The 17,808-nt window shown below is 32.2% G+C and overlaps 2 protein-coding genes across 2 annotated transcripts; both read left to right on the top strand.

The window, feature by feature from the left end:
- Nucleotides 1-7,649: 7,649 nt before the first annotated feature.
- Nucleotides 7,650-13,623, top strand: LOC124825388 (metacaspase-3-like). The gene is made up of 5 exons (XM_047297990.2): nt 7,650-8,415; nt 8,876-9,206; nt 9,308-9,425; nt 9,525-9,707; nt 13,412-13,623. The coding sequence occupies exons 1-5, from the start codon at nt 7,920-7,922 to the stop codon at nt 13,469-13,471; spliced, it is 1,188 nt and encodes a 395-aa protein (XP_047153946.2). The 5' UTR covers nt 7,650-7,919; the 3' UTR covers nt 13,472-13,623.
- Nucleotides 13,624-15,219: 1,596 nt separating this feature from the next.
- Nucleotides 15,220-17,002, top strand: LOC124825387 (metacaspase-3-like). Its single transcript, XM_047297989.2, has 5 exons — nt 15,220-15,741; nt 15,893-16,229; nt 16,296-16,413; nt 16,489-16,686; nt 16,807-17,002. Exons 1-5 carry the CDS (start codon nt 15,300-15,302, stop codon nt 16,864-16,866), a joined length of 1,155 nt encoding a protein of 384 aa, XP_047153945.1. The 5' UTR covers nt 15,220-15,299; the 3' UTR covers nt 16,867-17,002.
- Nucleotides 17,003-17,808: the final 806 nt, after the last annotated feature.

Below are 17,808 nucleotides of genomic sequence, written 5' to 3'. Positions count from 1 at the left end.
ACACAATCCTGCAGTATGGACCAGAAGAAATAACGAGAAAACTCAATATTACTTTTGAATATAAAGAAAATTATATCAAAGTCTTAATCAATATTATAGTAATACAATACTTTTCCTTCATATATGAATTTAATAACTCAAATCCCTGTTTTCTTCATTTTATTTGAAGGGCAACGATTGGTACAAAATATTGTGTGGTTCTGAGAGAGAAAACTTAATGGGATGTCAAAAATCATGCAGCGGGGTTGGAAGTATCTAGCTTGTTAGAGTACTTGGAAAGCCATTTTTGCTTGTTCTTCTGTGAAGCGTTCCAGTTTCGAGTTAACGACCCAAGATTTACCCCATCTCCTACCAAAATGCTAGTTACTCCCATTTTAGAGACCTAAGGCAATAATATCCGATGATGATGACAACGAAATGAATTTAAAAGAAAACGTGAGAGTTTATATTATTACCGATTGGATGTTCCTATTCTCATCATCGAAAAAGAGCATGGAGTTGAAGGGGACAGCGGTGCTCGAATGAATCCGCTGAAAATGATCTGTTTTATGTGTCTAGCTAGAATATATTTTCTGAACAAACCAAAGTTCACAAGAGAAATAAAAACCTAATGCATGTTGCTTTAAATTTGAATTGGAAAAGCAAGATAAGCACAAGAATTGACTTGTGTGACAAAGAGTGAGGAGAAGCCCAATTTGTTGAGGAAAATTGTTGCTATGTCAGCAGTTGGTGAGCGAGAAGCGATTGCAACGTCGATGCCTTTCTCTTTGAGCCATAACAATATGCCTTTGGCGTGAGGATACAGAGAGCACATTTTAATATGAAGAGTAATAAGTTATCAAGAATGAACAATCTCATATTAGCTCTCTTAGACATTTAAACAAACAGTTTATGAGCAAAATTAACATATAATACTCAGAATTAAGACAAAACAAGCCAATACAAATTCAACCTTACATGAATCAGAGAAAAACATCAAAACAGAGATGCGAAACAATGTCAACACAATAATGAATCAAATGAAAACACGACACAAAGGAGAGAGATACTTAGCTTTTGAATTGCGTGGAAGAATCAGAGCTCTGAATACCACCTGATGGAAGAGGCTCCAAGGAAGAGGACTGAACGCGCGACGCGAGCTGATTTAAAGGACCTTGAAGCTTCTCCGAGAATGAAACGCAGCGAAATAACGAGGAATTAGAGATCGAGAAAGATTCTACCAAGACCTAAGGGCGATAACCTTCGCACCAACCCTAGGCAAAAATAGAAGAGAGAATTTGAAGGAGAACAAACCGAATCAGAGATAGGACTCATAGAAACCCTAAATAGAGTAGGAACCCTAATCTGGACTGAAGGAACCCAAGAAAGGGAGGAAACTTAAAATGAACCGATTAATCGGTTCAAAACGAGATTGAACGGTGGAAAAGAATTTTCAATCGGAGGAAAAACTTTTAAACGGAGTAAAAGAGGATTTAATCGGTGAAACTTCAAGAAAATGGTGAAAGGATGACGAAACCCTAGAAGGAGATGAAGATAATCGGTGGAAGAGGAATTTTATTGTTAAATAGGCTGAGGCAGGAAAGAAATATGAAATAAGATAATGAATCTGTGAAGAGAAAGAAAGCTTACCGTTGATGGTGAGCTCTCGAGAAGAAAATGAATGTGGCTGATGATGCGGTCTGAATGAAGACATGGCAAAGGAAGAACGCGTGGCTACAAGGAGGGAAGGAAGAAGAAAGAAGTAAGGGTGTGAGATGGGGAAACAAAACCATCTGAGTGTTTCTTCTACTGAGAAAAAGGAAGAAGAAAGGATTTGTGGGTTTTTTTTTATCCGAAATGAAGGAAGAAGGAAGGGTCAGTGAGTGAGTGAGTGAGGGACTCATTTTGGAGAGTTGTAATTAGGTTTTTTTTTCAAAGTTAGCAGAAGATCGGGGCTTTTTCTAAAGTTTTTTTAATTATTAATTAATTAAAAATCCGTATATAATATCTGTATGTAAAATGTTTAATATATATGGATTAAAATCCGTATGTAATAATCCGTATATAAAACGCAATTTTCTTGTAGTGATTCTTGTTGTTTAATCACCAAGAAAGCTCTGATTCCTCCAAGAACTTATCTTTGAGAACACCTATACACAAACTCAGAAGATTTGTCAGTATCTGAAAATTTTAACTTATAAAAATAGTTCTCAAGTCACATATATATAGGACTTTTGAATTATGTCACAGTTTAATCCATTATGTTATATGCATAATCTATTATGCTTAAGTTTCTGCTTTAACATATTATTATTCATGCATAATCAATTATATGTGCAATTAAGCCTATAACTTCCTTTTCGACTAACTTAACATATTAGGTTATTTGTATAATGGATTAGATTATATTCTCTATTTTAACCAATTAACAAACTTATGTAATTGATTATATCAACACTTAACCATATTAGTCATTCATTTACCATCCTTAACAGATTATCTCATTTATATAATAGATTATGGCATTTTCTTTGTTTTAATCAGTTATAATAGATTATCTCACTTATATAATAGTCCATAAAGTGCCTTTTTTACTTTGAAAATGCGATCAAGAAACTCAAAGTCTTGGAAACCAAGAGGTTGCTTTACGAAGACTTCTTCTTTGATGTAGCCATTTAGAAAAGCACATCCATTTAATATAACTTGAAGTTGAGCATAGATGCAATAACTAGTAAGATCCTTATTGCTTCAAGCCTTGCAACAAGGGCATATGTCTCACCATAATTTATCCCTTCTTCTTGACTATATCCTTTTTGCCACAAGTCTAGCCTTGTTCTTTACAATAGCTCCAAAATCATCCATCTTGTTTCTAAAGACCTGTTTGGTTCCAATCACTTGATGAGAACTATCTCTACACTACAAAATATATTAATATTTCCGACGGATTTTTACCGATGGATCAATATCCGTCGATATATCTTAATTTCCGACGGAATTACCGACGATGTTTTTAATCTTTTTTACCGATGGTCAAATGTCTTCGGTAAGGCCGTCAGTAAGTGACATGCACATTACCGACGAATTTACCGAAGGTTTTTGACCGTCGGTAAAAAGAGCGGAATTTTTCCTGCCCATTATTTCACTAGATGACATTACCGACGGATTTACCGAAGGCTTTTGGCCGTCGGTACATGACATGCACATTACCGACGGATTTACCGAAGGCTTTTGACCGTCGGTAAAAAGAGCGGGATTTTTCCCGCCCATTTTTTCGAGACCAGCTTCGCATCCAGTGCCAATATATGTGGCAAACACTCATTTCTCCTCTCATTTCTCTCTATCTCAGTCTAATACTTCTTCCTATCGTTGCTCTCCACCGCCGCTGCCATCCACCGCCACTGCCCTCCACCGTCGCTGTCCTCCACCACCGCTGCCCTCCACCACCGCTGCTCTCCACCACCGCTGCTCTCCACCACCACTGCTTTCCACCGCTGCTCTCCACCGCCATTGCTCTTCACCGTCGCTGCCCTCCACCACCGCTGTCCTCTACCACCGTTCTCTCCACCACCGCTGCCCTCTACCACCGTTCTCTCCATCACATTTTTTGGATTAGGAACATTTATCTTACAAATCTGATAATTGTAGAAAAACTCTCCATGATTCCCTATAATTTTAACTATTGAAAATAAATGGTTGTTTGATACTTTGGACATTAATTTGTTACTCGCGTGATGTCGTTTTGGTGGCGGAGTTCGTGAAAATGTAAAAACAAATTGACACAGCGATGAAGGAAGAGGAAGAAGATGAACCAAGTCGCGACATTTACCGACGGATTTACCGAAGGCCTAGATCCTTCGGTAATTACCGACGGACGAAGGATCCGTCGGTAAAGTTTACCACTAACGTTTTTACCGACGGTATATTGACCGTCGGTAAGCCGTCGGTAAATGCTAATTACCGACGGATTTTATACATTACCGACGACTTATGACCGTCGGTAATCTCAATCATTCTTGTAGTGCTAGGAATAAACTCCCACACATTATTTCTCTTGAATTGATTTAGTTCCTCTTGCTTGGCCAAAAACCAGTTTTCATCTTTCAATGCATCATTGGCATTTTTGGGTTCAATTAGACATACAAAAGCAACATTCATACAGAATTGACCCAATTGTCTTCTTGTGGACACTCCTTTGGTAATGTCTCCTATAAGGTTAGTTTTTAACACATCCTTTGGAGTTATCCAGTCCTTTGTGGGGTTTGCACTGGTTTCTGTTTCGATATCGCCAAGAGCTTGTACTTCTTGAATATCTTCAATTTCTTGTTCCATACCTACATCTGATTCACCTGCAATTGATTCACATCCATCTAAACTTTCTCTTCGCTACATTTAGTTAGTCATGTTGTCAAAGTTTTCATCAAAACCTACATGAATGGATTCTTCAATAGTTAAAGTGTGTTTATTATATATCCTATAGGCTTTGCTGGTTAATGAGTAACCTATAAAAATTCCTTCATCAGCTTTAGAGTCAAACTTGCCTAAATTGCTTTTACCATTGTTTAACACAAAACATTTGCAACCAAAAACTCTTAAATAAGTAATGTTAGGCTTTCTGCCTTTGAATAAGTCTTATGATAGTTCTATTTAGCACATAACAAGTTGTACTAACAGCATCATCCCAAAAATGTTTAGGCAGAGATGTGGGGTGTACGGTTTCAAAAATTTTAAAATAGGAGAGAGGAATCTTGGTCAAAGATTCTTATTCTCTATTAGAAGGACAAAAGGGTAAAAAGGGTTATTAACAAAAAATTGGAGGTGTAGGACGAGATTATGAGGTTTATGGAAAACGTCTCGAGAAAAAATTGCAAAAGCTTCACCTTTTCTTCGAAACTATCATCTCTTCTGGTGGTCATTATGTGAGAGAAAATCAAAATTGAAATATTACGATTCTAGAATCCATAGCCTTAAAAAAAGGCTTAATATTTATTTTGGTCTCTATATTCGTCACTTTTGTTCAAAGTGGTCCTCAAGTTTTTTTGGCATTTAAAGTGGTCTCCTTTTTCGTAAATTTTTGTGCAATTTGGTCATTTTCGTTGATGGCGTCTAAATCGCTAACGACGTAATGTTCACCAAAGTCAATATTGAATGAGCTGACAATTTTGAATATATTCGACAAATTAAGGGGAAGTGACGTGGTAATGTTAAGTTAAAGTTATTTCTGTAAAATGAAATTGACATTGGTTTCGAAGGGACTATTCAATTTCGGTTGAAGAAATTGGTGAAATTGTTGTTCAATTTGAGTTCGTTGTTCGTTGAAATTGCAATTGTAGGAGTGTAGGTTAGGTAAGTGTTTTTAACTTGATGTTGTGTTTGTTGTATTGGGGTTTTAGTGTTTATTGTCGCGTTCAATATGTTAATTGTGTTTGTGTGTGCATTGAGGTTGATGGAGATGGCAGTTCACGAAGTGGTGGAGAAAATCTCGCGATTTAGGGTTTGTTCTCGCGATGGCGCAATGTTCTTCACGGTGTTTGTGTGTGCCGCAGGTTTTTGATGATGAAGGAAGTTGAAGGAGAATAATGATGGAGGTTTGATGCATCATAGTGGTCTATTGGTGGCGATGGATGATTTCTTGATGGTGGTTTCACGATTCACAATGACTACGATTTGAGGTTTCGAGAAAGATGAAGGCGCAAGAGATGCTTGCTGGAGATGAGCGTCGTAGGTTGCTTTGGTCTCGGATGGTTTGTAAAGGAAACTGGGTTCTGATCTTGGGTTGTGTTGCTTCGGTTTATAGGTGCCGTGATGGACATGGTTGATGGAGGTGCAAGGATTTCGTGGTGGCGCTGTGGTGATGGAGCCTGGCGCGATAAAGATGGTCTAGCCATGGATTCATTTTCATGGTGGCGTGAACCTGGGTTCACGGTGGTGACCGTTTGTGCCTTGCAATGGTGACGCAAGGTCATGGCAGCTAAGGTGCTTGAGGTTGAAGATGGAAGATGATGAAACGACCAAGATGAAGATGATGAGGTGGACAACCACGTCAGACAAAATGGCCACATCATTCACTAATAGCTGACCTTGACTATGTATAGTTAACAATTTAGATGTCGTAAGTAAAAATAACCAAATTGAACAAATTTTACAAAAGAGAAAACGACTTTGAATGTCGAAAAAACTCGATGACCACTTTAAACAAAAGGGACAAATATAAAGACCAAAATAGATATTAAGTGTAAAAAAATATAATATATATACTATTTGAAATACAAATTTATATTTCAAATTGAATAACTTAAAATATAAATTTATATTCGGATAATTAAGAAGATATAAAATTAATAATCTTAAATTCTAAATTATATAATCTAAAATATTTACGGATTTCTAAATCCAAAATTATAATTTTAATAGAGGTATAATTAGAATTTTGAAAAAATATGGGAGTGCAGGAAAAGAACATGGAGGTGCATGAAGAAATTCTCACTCATTCATTTCAAAGTTATAATTTGTCGCTTCTTAATAGATCAGCTTTTTAACATGAGCCAATGAAGTATAATGTGTACCATTGCTAAATCGAGTATCATGCTGTATCAATTGGTTATTTCTTCCGGAACCCCTACAATTACTAATGGGACCTTACACTCATAGAAAGACTAAACTACGCCTCACCAATGCATTACACTAATAGAAAAAGGCTATACACTTCACCACTTCATCATATCACTAATCTCGCTACTGACACCTCTGTCACTGCTTGCATCAACCGTCGGTGCAAAGGTACAAGAGAGAATATTGTAGAGGTAGAAGGAAATTATTTTCTGAAATATATTTTATGAAACACATTTCACGTGAAATGTTTCGAAAAATTTATTTCGAAGTTATTCCTATACATTTTTTAAAGTTTGTTTCAGAATTTTTTTTTCGAAAAACTTTTTTCAAAATACATTGTTTTAAATTTTGGGAAGTTATATTTCGGAAAGTTTGCAAATATATGTAATTCAGAAATCACTTTTACAATGCCATTTTGATAATTTGTACGGGTGCCCAAAGAAATTCTGAAGGTCCAGGAAGTAAAAGTCATACCAGTTAAGTACTTTTAGCTCCTACTCTATCCAGCTAGTCCAATTGTTAAAACTATGCATAATAACGAGTTTAAAGAGTGAAAAAATAATGTATTAGAAGAAAGTAAAGATAACTCTAATAGTTACCATGCTTTACAGTAGTCCAATATCGGTGGTGATTTCACACATAATAAGAAATAAAATCTTAAATCTTTGGCATATATACCAAGCTCTGGAGAGGCGTGAATGAAAACGTTAACTGCTGGATTATAACAAATAATTTAATTAGACAAATTTATAATTTTCTTTTTACACCTTTATATAAAAAACATAGAACAACTTTTATACGTATTAATTACCAATTATTTTTATGTTAATTTATTACGAATATATTAATGAGATGCTTACTCATTTTCTTATGCAAGTGAGTGTATTTCTTAGTCTATGAAGTTGAGAGCATCTGGTTCTTACTGCCATCATAGCGAGAATAAGGATCAGAACCATATCTTTTTTAGCAGACGCAAATTTGATAAAGAATTCTTAACACATTTTCTGATTTTCCACTCACTTTTCAGTTTCTCCTCTTTATGACTCCTTAACAACTCACTGCTGTGGGGTTCTTCAACGTTATACAAATAAGCATCTGCCAACTTTTTTCCAACACCGGGATTGGATTCTATGTTTGTTTATCTTTTTCAAAAGAGAAAGTAAATGAATGCACGCTTTCTGGGGGCCCTTAATTTCTCATTGTCAATTATGCAGAACACAATTTTCAAATTTCAACTTGGGAAAAGTTTACTTAACGTCTAGGTAAGTGCATGAACATATTGTGAGAGCTGAAGCATATGAGTCTGCATCATAAATTTTGATGCTGCATCAATGGAAGCTTCATCTAAATGCAGAAGGTACAGAAAGGGTGTTTCTGTGAATGGTTGCTATGCCTCCAAATATATCTCTAGTTCTCAGTCAAATGGGGAAGCAAAAGTTACTTGTAGATGTTGCAAAGAAGAGTGTCACTGCTTATTGCCCTCAAGAACAAACTCATTCTTTGGCAATTCAACTTTGGGACATAGTTCAAAGAAAGAATGTGGAATATGCTGTCCAGTGAAAAAAATTGGATCCAAATTGTTGAAACTTGGTAGTTTAGGAGGTTCAAACAAAGATGAAAATTTGCTTAGTGGGTCATTATCTCATTCAATGCCCTCTTCCTCAGCCTTTTCTAGCACTAGCAGGTATAGTAAACGAGCGGTTCTCTGTGGAGTTTCTTACAGAAGGAAATTCAGACTCAGAGGAATCATTAATGACATTACTAACATGAAGGAACTGCTGATCAAGAATTTTGACTTTCCAAATGAGTGCATACGAATCCTCACAGGTCTCTCTAGAAATTTCTTATTTGTTTCTGTTCATTTGATGGATCAGTAACTTAGTCAGTTAATCAATATCTTTCTGGTTTGTATCAAAGCTTCACAAAGTATGTCTAAAAGCACATGAATACAGTAATTTGATACTTTACAATTTAGTTCACAGCTGGTTCGAAAGTTGGTTAATACGAATAAAGTTCGTTGGTATCTATGAGTGTAAATCTCATGTAAAAAAGGAGAAAATTGAATATCATATAAGTCCATGTACTTCAAATCATAAACTTATTACGAGTTTTTTGTTGAAAATGATGTCTTGGACTTAAGTATCCTTTGTTGTTGTGTTTCCCAGATAACTTTTTCCTCAAAAGACTTCAAATTTTACTGATTCTGATACGTTTTCAGTAACATGTTGAACACCCCAATTGTGCCAAAATATTTTCTTATTTGAAATCTGAATGATGAATTTTGCAGAATATGGGGAAAACGGCAATTTGATACCAACGAAACACAACATAATGGAGTCCTTAAGGTGGCTTGTGAAGGACGCTGAGCCAGGAGACTCATTAGTGTTTTACTTCTCGGGACACGGTTCTCAGCAGGCAGATTTGAAAGAAGATGAAATTGATGGGTTTGATGAGACTCTTTGCCCTGTTGACTATTTGATAGAAGGAATGATCATTGACAATGAAATCAATTCCACCATAGTTTGGCCACTAAAGAAAGGTGTCACACTTCATGCTATTGTTGATGCATGTCATAGCGGCACAATTCTTGATCTTCTGTTTGTTTACAATCAAGAAAGGTAAGTGCCCTTTTTTCTGGTTTTCTGCTATATGAATTTTCTACTTTCATTGACCACACCCACATAAAAAGAATCTAAATTTGCACGAGGCAACGTTGTAGTGGGATTTGGGAGGATAACAAGCCGCCATCAAAAGAACCTATAAGAAAACATTCGAGTGGTGGATTGGCGATTTGTCTTAGTGCTTGTGAAGATAATCAGACAGCTTGTGATAGCTCTGTAAGAATGAATAATGTTTTGGATTTTTGTTTTGGCAACGCAATGTAGTTTGTTTTGTGTTGTTGATGTGATGGTGTGGGTTTTGAGCAACCTACGTAGGTTTTTGGTGGGAAGGGAATGAATGGTGTTCTGACTTATCTTTTCACAAAAGCAATCAGAGAATACCCTGGAATAACTTATGGGCGTCTCCTACAAAATATGCATGAAGAGATTAAGAAGATTAACAGAAGCAAATGCAATAACCGCATATTGCAACATATCTTCAATCGTAAAATTGCACAGGTTTGGATTCCATCACCATTCTTTCTTCATTCAAATTATATATGATGTTTTCCTAATTCTTGGATAAATAATATATATATATATATATATATATATATATATATATAAATTTTAATATAATAAAAAAATTAATTGTAGTATTATTAAAAAAAATTATTTTCGTTAATTTTATATAAATTACTGAGAATTAAGGTACTTAAATATATATTTTTTGTTTATAATATATATGTCATGTCACATATTTAATCTTTGTTTCGTAAATTTAAAACCCTTAATAATTACTTCAAGTTAATTAATTATTAATTTTAATTTTTTTAATAAATTTATAATACTTATCAAAGGTCATACATATATTCAATTACATTAACTCTATACTAAACTTAAATAACTAAAATTGTTATAATAATATTTTATTTTTTTATTGTAGTAAAAATGAATGTTATTTATCATAATTTTTCTTAGATTTGAAAATTTTCGATTGCGAATATTAATTATTATAGTAGTTTAAAAAAATTACAGATCTAAGGTAGATTAATGAAATTCATTTTGTTTTAAATTTGATGAATTAGATAATTAAACGTTATAAATAAGAACGAAGGAAGAAGATCCTTTTTCTAATGTTTTTTTTGCTTTTCAGCTAATAACTTAAGCAGGAGTAGAATATCTGAGTCCGATTTGTGTAATTTTGAGTGGAGTTGATATTTGAATGAATGAGACACTTGTATAGAATTAGTCAAATAAATGAATAGAGATAAATATCTCGAATTATGCAAAAGTGATATAATGTATAATTAATGCATTACAATATTCCTCTTATAAGTTATATGATAAAGTTTTAATAAGTTATAAAATTAGAGTAAATCGGTAAAATATTAAAGAAAATATACATACGTGACATATATTTGTGTCACTCCTAAGCTTTCTCATTGTTAAGAATTCCTACATGCACCATCTTCTAATAAGGTATAATATCATATAGATAAATCATAATAGATAAAAAAAAAAAAACAAGTTAGTGACAATTTAAAACTTATAAATTTTAAATAAAAAGAAAATATACTATAAATTCAAAAAATAGATTATTTATAGCTTTCACAATTCATATAATCAACGTCTAAACATAAAGATTCTCATAGCTCATTCACATATCAATAACCATAGATACAACATTTGGAGGATTGATGTATTGACTAGTTCCTAGAGATCATGCACCTACCATTACTAATCGTTCATATCCCTTAGGAGTTATAACTATAATATGTTTGGGCATTCTCCTGATCCATAGAACATGACAGTGTAAATTCTAACGAGTTTCACACTGTCGACATTCTATATATGAACCTTCATCGACTCTTTCAACCAGTTATATATTTTTATCAATATGAATCAAATTACTAGTAGAGTTAGGATGATTTCGTTCTGACCCCTGTTATTACATAAGCGTTCAAGACCATATATGGATTTATTTAATCTACTAACTAAAGGTTGGCTAGTGATAGAGAAACAATTATGATTATAACCTTGAGGGAATGTTCATAAAAATTTCTTCACTAAGATTACCATTTAAAAAAAACATTGTTTATGCCAAGTTGAGCAAGAGTCTAGTTTTTAGAGACAACAATCAAGAGAAGAAATCCAATTAGAGTACAAATTTTAACAAGAGGAGAAAAAGTTTCTTGAAAATAAATACAAAATTGTTGAGAAAACCTCGAGCCACTAGTCTAACTTTGTGCTTAGAAATTGCCCCATTAGAGTTTAATTTCAATTTAAACAACCATTTAGATGGACTTTTTACCAGGGGGAAAGGGAACAACAATCTAAGTTTGGTTTAAATCCATAGTTTGTAGCTCAGGTTCTATAACAACTTTCCAAATAGAATGTTTGATAGTTTGATTATAGGTCTAAGGTTCAAAATGAGAGGAGATTTGACAATTGAATAGCATATGAGATTAGGAAAGGCACGAATAATGAAGATAATTACGTATAGGATAAACACTATAAGAATTAGAGCTTATATTATAGAAATGATAATTAAATAGATAATTAGGGGTATCAATGTTACAAGAAGACCTACATGGAGAGGATGTTATTGACCTCAATTAAAGGTGTCGATTTTATCGAACAAGTATATTGTTTCAATTGTAGCATGGAGGAGGATGTTATTGACCTCAATTAAAGGTGTCGATTTTATCCAACAAGTATATTGTTTCAATTGTAGCATAATAATGTTGTATTCATAGGGATCTGGTTTGATAAAACAATAATATATAATTTATTCAAGTTTGTAATAACAAAATGATAAAGGTTTGATAGTTTAAAATAAGTTTGAATGAAAATAAAGATAAGTGATGTTGATTAAGTTGTTGGGATTGAACCTGACTTCTTTCACTTAATTGCACTATCATTGATTCTTCCAAGTGCGTTAGAGAGTAGTAAATGTTTAATAATGAATTATTTACTTATTTATCTCGTGTGTTGTTATTTATACAATATTTTATAAGATTTTTTTTACTTGGATGAACCTAGTTCTGGCTAATTACCATGATTTGTCTTTAATTAGCCAATTATTCTAATAATGTGTTAATCTTGATGTTAATATAGTCAATGTAATCAATGCTTGTCACAGATATTTTCTTAGCCGATATGTAGTCGGTCAAGGTGTCATGGTATATCCTTATATCATAAGGGCCAAGTACATCTAGGCACAAGTGGCCGAGATGTACTTGAACACATGTGGTACACATTTTATTATTAAAATAGTCGAATGTCACTATTTTAAAACAATTATATGTCTTAAATATCATTTTTTAGATTCTCACATTCTCTCCAATAAAAAAAAAATTCGTCCTAAAATATTCACTCATCTGGTAGAAGCTAAGGACTTCTCACTTTATCTTAACAACCACCTAGATTCATCCCGCTTACTATTCCCAAACATACTCACAAAACTTAAATCCTACCTTTGAGTTATTTGTTCTAGTGCTCAATAGTGTAAACTGACCAAATCATCTCCCCAAGCACAAATCTTCAATTTTCACCTCTAAAATTTGAATAAATCTTTTCTTCTAACATTCAGTTTGTAGTTGATATGTTGAACTCGTTTCCCACATGCTCTCTACTATATCTCTTGTAAGGTTTGTTAAAATCTAAAGATAAATTTAGATCTCTCTCTAAAACATGCTAATTAGCACTTCACACCACATTACTCTTACCTTGATGTAGAACATATATGTTCAATAATTGGATTGAATAGAATCATAACTCTCGTCGACAAGAGTCTTACCGTACTCTTCGATTTTCAAATATATAAGCAGTGTGGGAGGAAATATAAAGAGAAAGTAAAAAAACTCTGAAAAAATTATTTCTAAAAAGATAATTTTTTTTAAAATAATGAAACTCATTTATTACAAAACTATTTATACCATAATATTTTATTATTAAAATAATCAAATATTAATATTTTAAAACCACTATTAGTTATAAAATATTATTTTCTAAGTTCTCAATATACTAAAATCATACTCATAAGATGTTTTAAATTTTGTCATACATTATAGTATTTTACGAGTCATATTGCTTATATAAATAGCATAATTAGTGTTTTTAAGGTTATTAATAAATTTTACTTGTCTGAAAATGGGCATTGCATCACTTACTAAATATATAGTTTTTATTTTCATGATGAAAGTGAATATATGTTGCAGGATCCTCTTCTATCATCATCGGAGAAATTTGATGTTTCTACGACAATGTTCTCCTTGTGAGACGAGTTAACTTGAATATTTGTTTTGAATAACTTGATGCTTAATTAGCACCACTTAATGGTTGTGGTATTGAAGAACATCAGCATTTTACATTCAGTAATTGTAGCGACCTATTGTAATCAGCATTTTTCATTATTTTATAAAATAAATATTAATGGGATATATTCTGAAACATTTTAGTGTAGCACACGAATTTTTTTCCATTCATTACGTCAAAACTGTTACCATAATTTGACATATCACATGATTTTTAATTTTAAGAGAATCTATTTCTATAAAATATTGAATGTATTATTGTAAATATAAAAAATTTGCATAGAAAATTTTAAAAGAAATTGAAGTTTTAAGAATTTAGAAGATGTAACTTTAAAATTAGATGATTTTAAATTTTACATTTTTTTTAAAGAATTTTGTACTCCATCTTCTCTTTAAATCATTTTTTTTATATTTTTGTTTTTATTCAAATTTAATTAAGATATTTTAGACTGAATTTCGATTGAAATATTTTTTACTTAACCTCGAGTTATTTCTCGATATTAATAATTTTTTAAAATTAAAGTTAATCAATTTTTTTATTATTATAGTCTTAATTTTTTTTATTAAAATATATCATTTTTCAAACAACATTAATTAGGATATTTTTGTCAATATTAATATTTTGTTGTTGTCAAATAACTAATATTTATTTTCAATTAACATTATTTCTTAATTTTAAACAATATTAGTTAAGGTTGTTTTCGATCAATATTAAGACTAGTTTTTAATCGATATCATCTAGAATTTTAGTTCATGTCAACGAAATTACTATTAGGTTAGTGTGAAAGAGTTTGTTAATAAAAAATTATAAATATATAATTTTCTATTTGACAATGTTAATATTATTTATCCGTTATAATTATTTCTTAATTGACATTTATTATGATTTTAGAAAGATGACACTTCAATTTATGTTAACTAGATTTTTATTTTTTCTTTGCAGTGTTTTTTTTTTTCAATGTTTATAAGGTTGAAATAATAATATTTATCTTTGATAATAATTGAAAAACTTTACGCAAATAAATACAGTAAATAACATTTATCAACTAAATATATTAACAGAATTATTAAATGAAAAGTTAATTAGCTATTTCAAATTTTATCACAATCTAATAAATGTTCACTTTCATGATTGATTTTCAGTTTCATAATTTATTTTCACTAAAAGTATTATTTATATTTCAACAATTATTTAGTTTTATTCACTTCAGATTATTTATATATCAACTCATGCATTATATTTATTTATTAGTTTTAAAGTTCTAGAATTAATATTGCAAACCCTTTATATTTTACCATCTTTCTTTCTTTATACACAACATGGAAAATCTAAACTGAGGAAAGTTCAATTTTAAACTGACTCTACAAAGATATTAAACTGCTGGAACAGAGGTTTTAAACTCTCTGAACTTTTAAACTGTACAGTAATATACTTAAAATTTTCGTTGTTGTCTAATAAAAAATGCTTTTAAACTATACAACAACTTTAATATTTACCTATAATGTTTTTCTTACAGATATTTTGAAAAGGTTTATTCAAGTGAAAAAGATGTATTTCATCGGTTCCTTATTCCCGATTCTTGATTAACGGTAATCTGCATTCGACAAATAAAAAACAAAAGCAAGTCAATATATTCAGCCTCCACTTAGAAAAGCAATCAGAATCGTATTCTGCATAAATAGATATATAGCAGAAGCAGAATTTCATCACAGAAACATTTGAAAAAGCTATTATACATAGTATGCGTTCATAGTTTCTAATACCCTTAGTTTCTTTCCGAGGCCTGACGAAATGGCAAGTAGACAAGAAAGGTGCATCCACTGTGGAGTTCTACTTGTGGTGCCAGCAGAGGTGACTGTCTTTGAGTGTGGAGTGTGCCATGGCATCACCCAGATTAGACCCTCCACAGCTCCATGGAGTACTCAAGCCTACAACTCCTTTCATAGTTTCACAGGTCGTTTTAGAGGCTTCTTAAATACCATTAGGAGTACTTCTTCAGTTAACACCAATTATGGTGGCTATTATGGGGCAAATAGTTTTGGTCTCTATCCTCAGCCTCAGTCACTAAGGCCATCGTTTCATGTGTATGGCTCAAAGAGAGCTGTGCTGTGTGGAATTCGCTACCATGGGAAGAGTTACAAGCTAAAAGGCTCCATCAATGATGCAAAATGCATGAAATACTTTCTCATTAAGCACTATGGGTTTCCTAGTGACTCCATTCTCATGCTCACAGGTCTTTCTATATAGTTTCTTATCATATATCACATTACAAATTCACAAACAGGTTTATCAGTACTTTATTGCCTTAATTACCCAGTCATTTTTACAAATCTAAAACTTAAAATGGCACTTTTCGGAAAATTCATTTTCTATATTTGTGGCAGATGATATGGAGGAGAGAAACCAGCTGAGGATCCCTACCAGATATAACATTCTAATGGCCATGAGGTGGCTGCTTGAGAATACCCAGTCAGGGGATTCGTTGGTGTTCCACTTCTCTGGACATGGCACTCAGCAAATCAGCATGGATGGGAACGAAATCGATGGGCTTGATGAAGCGATATGCCCCGTTGATTACGAAGAGCAAGGGAAGATACTCGACGATGAGATCAACACTGCAATCGTTAGGCCCTTACCACGTGGAGCTAAACTTCATGCCATTGTCGATGCATGCCACAGTGGGACTGTTCTTGATTTGTCTTTCGTCTGCAAGATGAATAGGTCAGTTTGAGAAAGCTTGTTTTTTCAGCAACAATTTCTGAATTGAATGATCTCTGTGTGATGCAGGGAAGGGTATTACTCATGGGAAGATCAAAGATTTCCCAGAGCTAATAAAGGTACAAGTGGAGGGCTAGCTGTTTCTATTTCAGCTTGTGAAGATAGTCAAACCTCCATAGATACCTCTGTAAGTAATATTTAGTTTAGTTTTTTCATAGAGAAAGAAAAGTTGATGAATATTGATGTGGGGTGGTTGATGTAGGCCTTAAGTGGCACCGAAGCTACTGGTGTATTGACCTATAGTTTCATCCAAACGGTGCAAAACGAACCTGGTCTGAGTTATGGTCGATTGCTGAGTGCCATGCGTTCCACCATTCGTGGGACAAAAACAGGCATAGTGCCATTAAATGGTCCAATTGCTTCCATGTTCAACAGACTTCTTGGAATGGAACTGAGACAAGTAATGCTTTCTCCCTTTCACACTTATTATAATAACTTTTACATCAGAAGCTTTATATTGGAATCCTTAACAATGGTGTATAAAGTTGGGATTATAAATGGGTTGGACTTGGATTTGCAGGAGCCACAACTATCGTCTTCTGAGGTGTTTGACGTCTATACCAGTCCTTTTGTACTCTGATCGTTAATTAATTACCTCCTCTCATAAAATAATTCAGACTACATGCATTACTCAAATTTTTAATTTGGCGTAAATTTCTGATATAATTTAAAATTTATTCTAATTGAAATTTGAACTTCTTTTACTAGTTCTCAAACTTTTCTATATTTCTACTCTTCTTATACCTTTTTAGATAAGCACAAATCTCACTCTAGAGGTAGACATGCATTTCTGATTTCTTGTAATCATTTATAATAATTATATTGAATAATCTTTAATTTGATCTATTTTTTTTCTTAAATTATTTCATTATAAATTCAATGGTTAAAGATGTTTTTAGTTTCTAACTTTATACCTCAAATTGAAATTAGTTTTTATTTTAAATTTTGTTATATTTTGGTCTCAAACTTAAAAAATAAATAAATATAGTTTTTTAACCAATTGAAATTAATTTTTTTAACTTATTAAAAAGTAATTCAGATTAACATTTGAGTTAAAATATGTTAAAACAACATCATTTTTAAATGTCTTTAACATGGCAAAAACAAATTAACGTAATCACAGTCAATGGAAAGAATTACTTTGAATTTTTGTAAATTTAAATTCAAATATTTGGATGAAAATATAAATTTATGTTTTCTAAAATATATTTGATAGTTATAAATTGGTTTTATACCAATTTTAAAACCATATATTCTTCAAAATTGATTCTAAATACAAAAAAAAAATATATTAAAATCAGTGCTTAAATATGTTTTTTGTCTCTTAATTTTTAGTGAAAATTGGAATTAGTCTATCTTTAAAACTTTGATCCATATTGGTTATCCAACTTTAGAAATGTGTGGAATTAGTTCATCTTTGAAACTTTGATCCATATTAGTTATCCAACTTTAGAAATGTGTGAATTTAATTCTTTTAACCAAATTATATTAAATTTATTTGACGTTTCAAATGTGTTTCTAA

Source organism: Vigna umbellata, chromosome 1 (assembly GCF_029865625.1).
Source record: "Vigna umbellata cultivar VRB3 chromosome 1, Vumbellata_1.0, whole genome shotgun sequence".
Lineage (NCBI taxonomy): Eukaryota > Viridiplantae > Streptophyta > Magnoliopsida > Fabales > Fabaceae > Vigna > Vigna umbellata.
The sequence above is the reverse complement of the archived record's forward strand: the minus strand, read 5'-3'. Positions and strand labels throughout refer to the sequence as shown.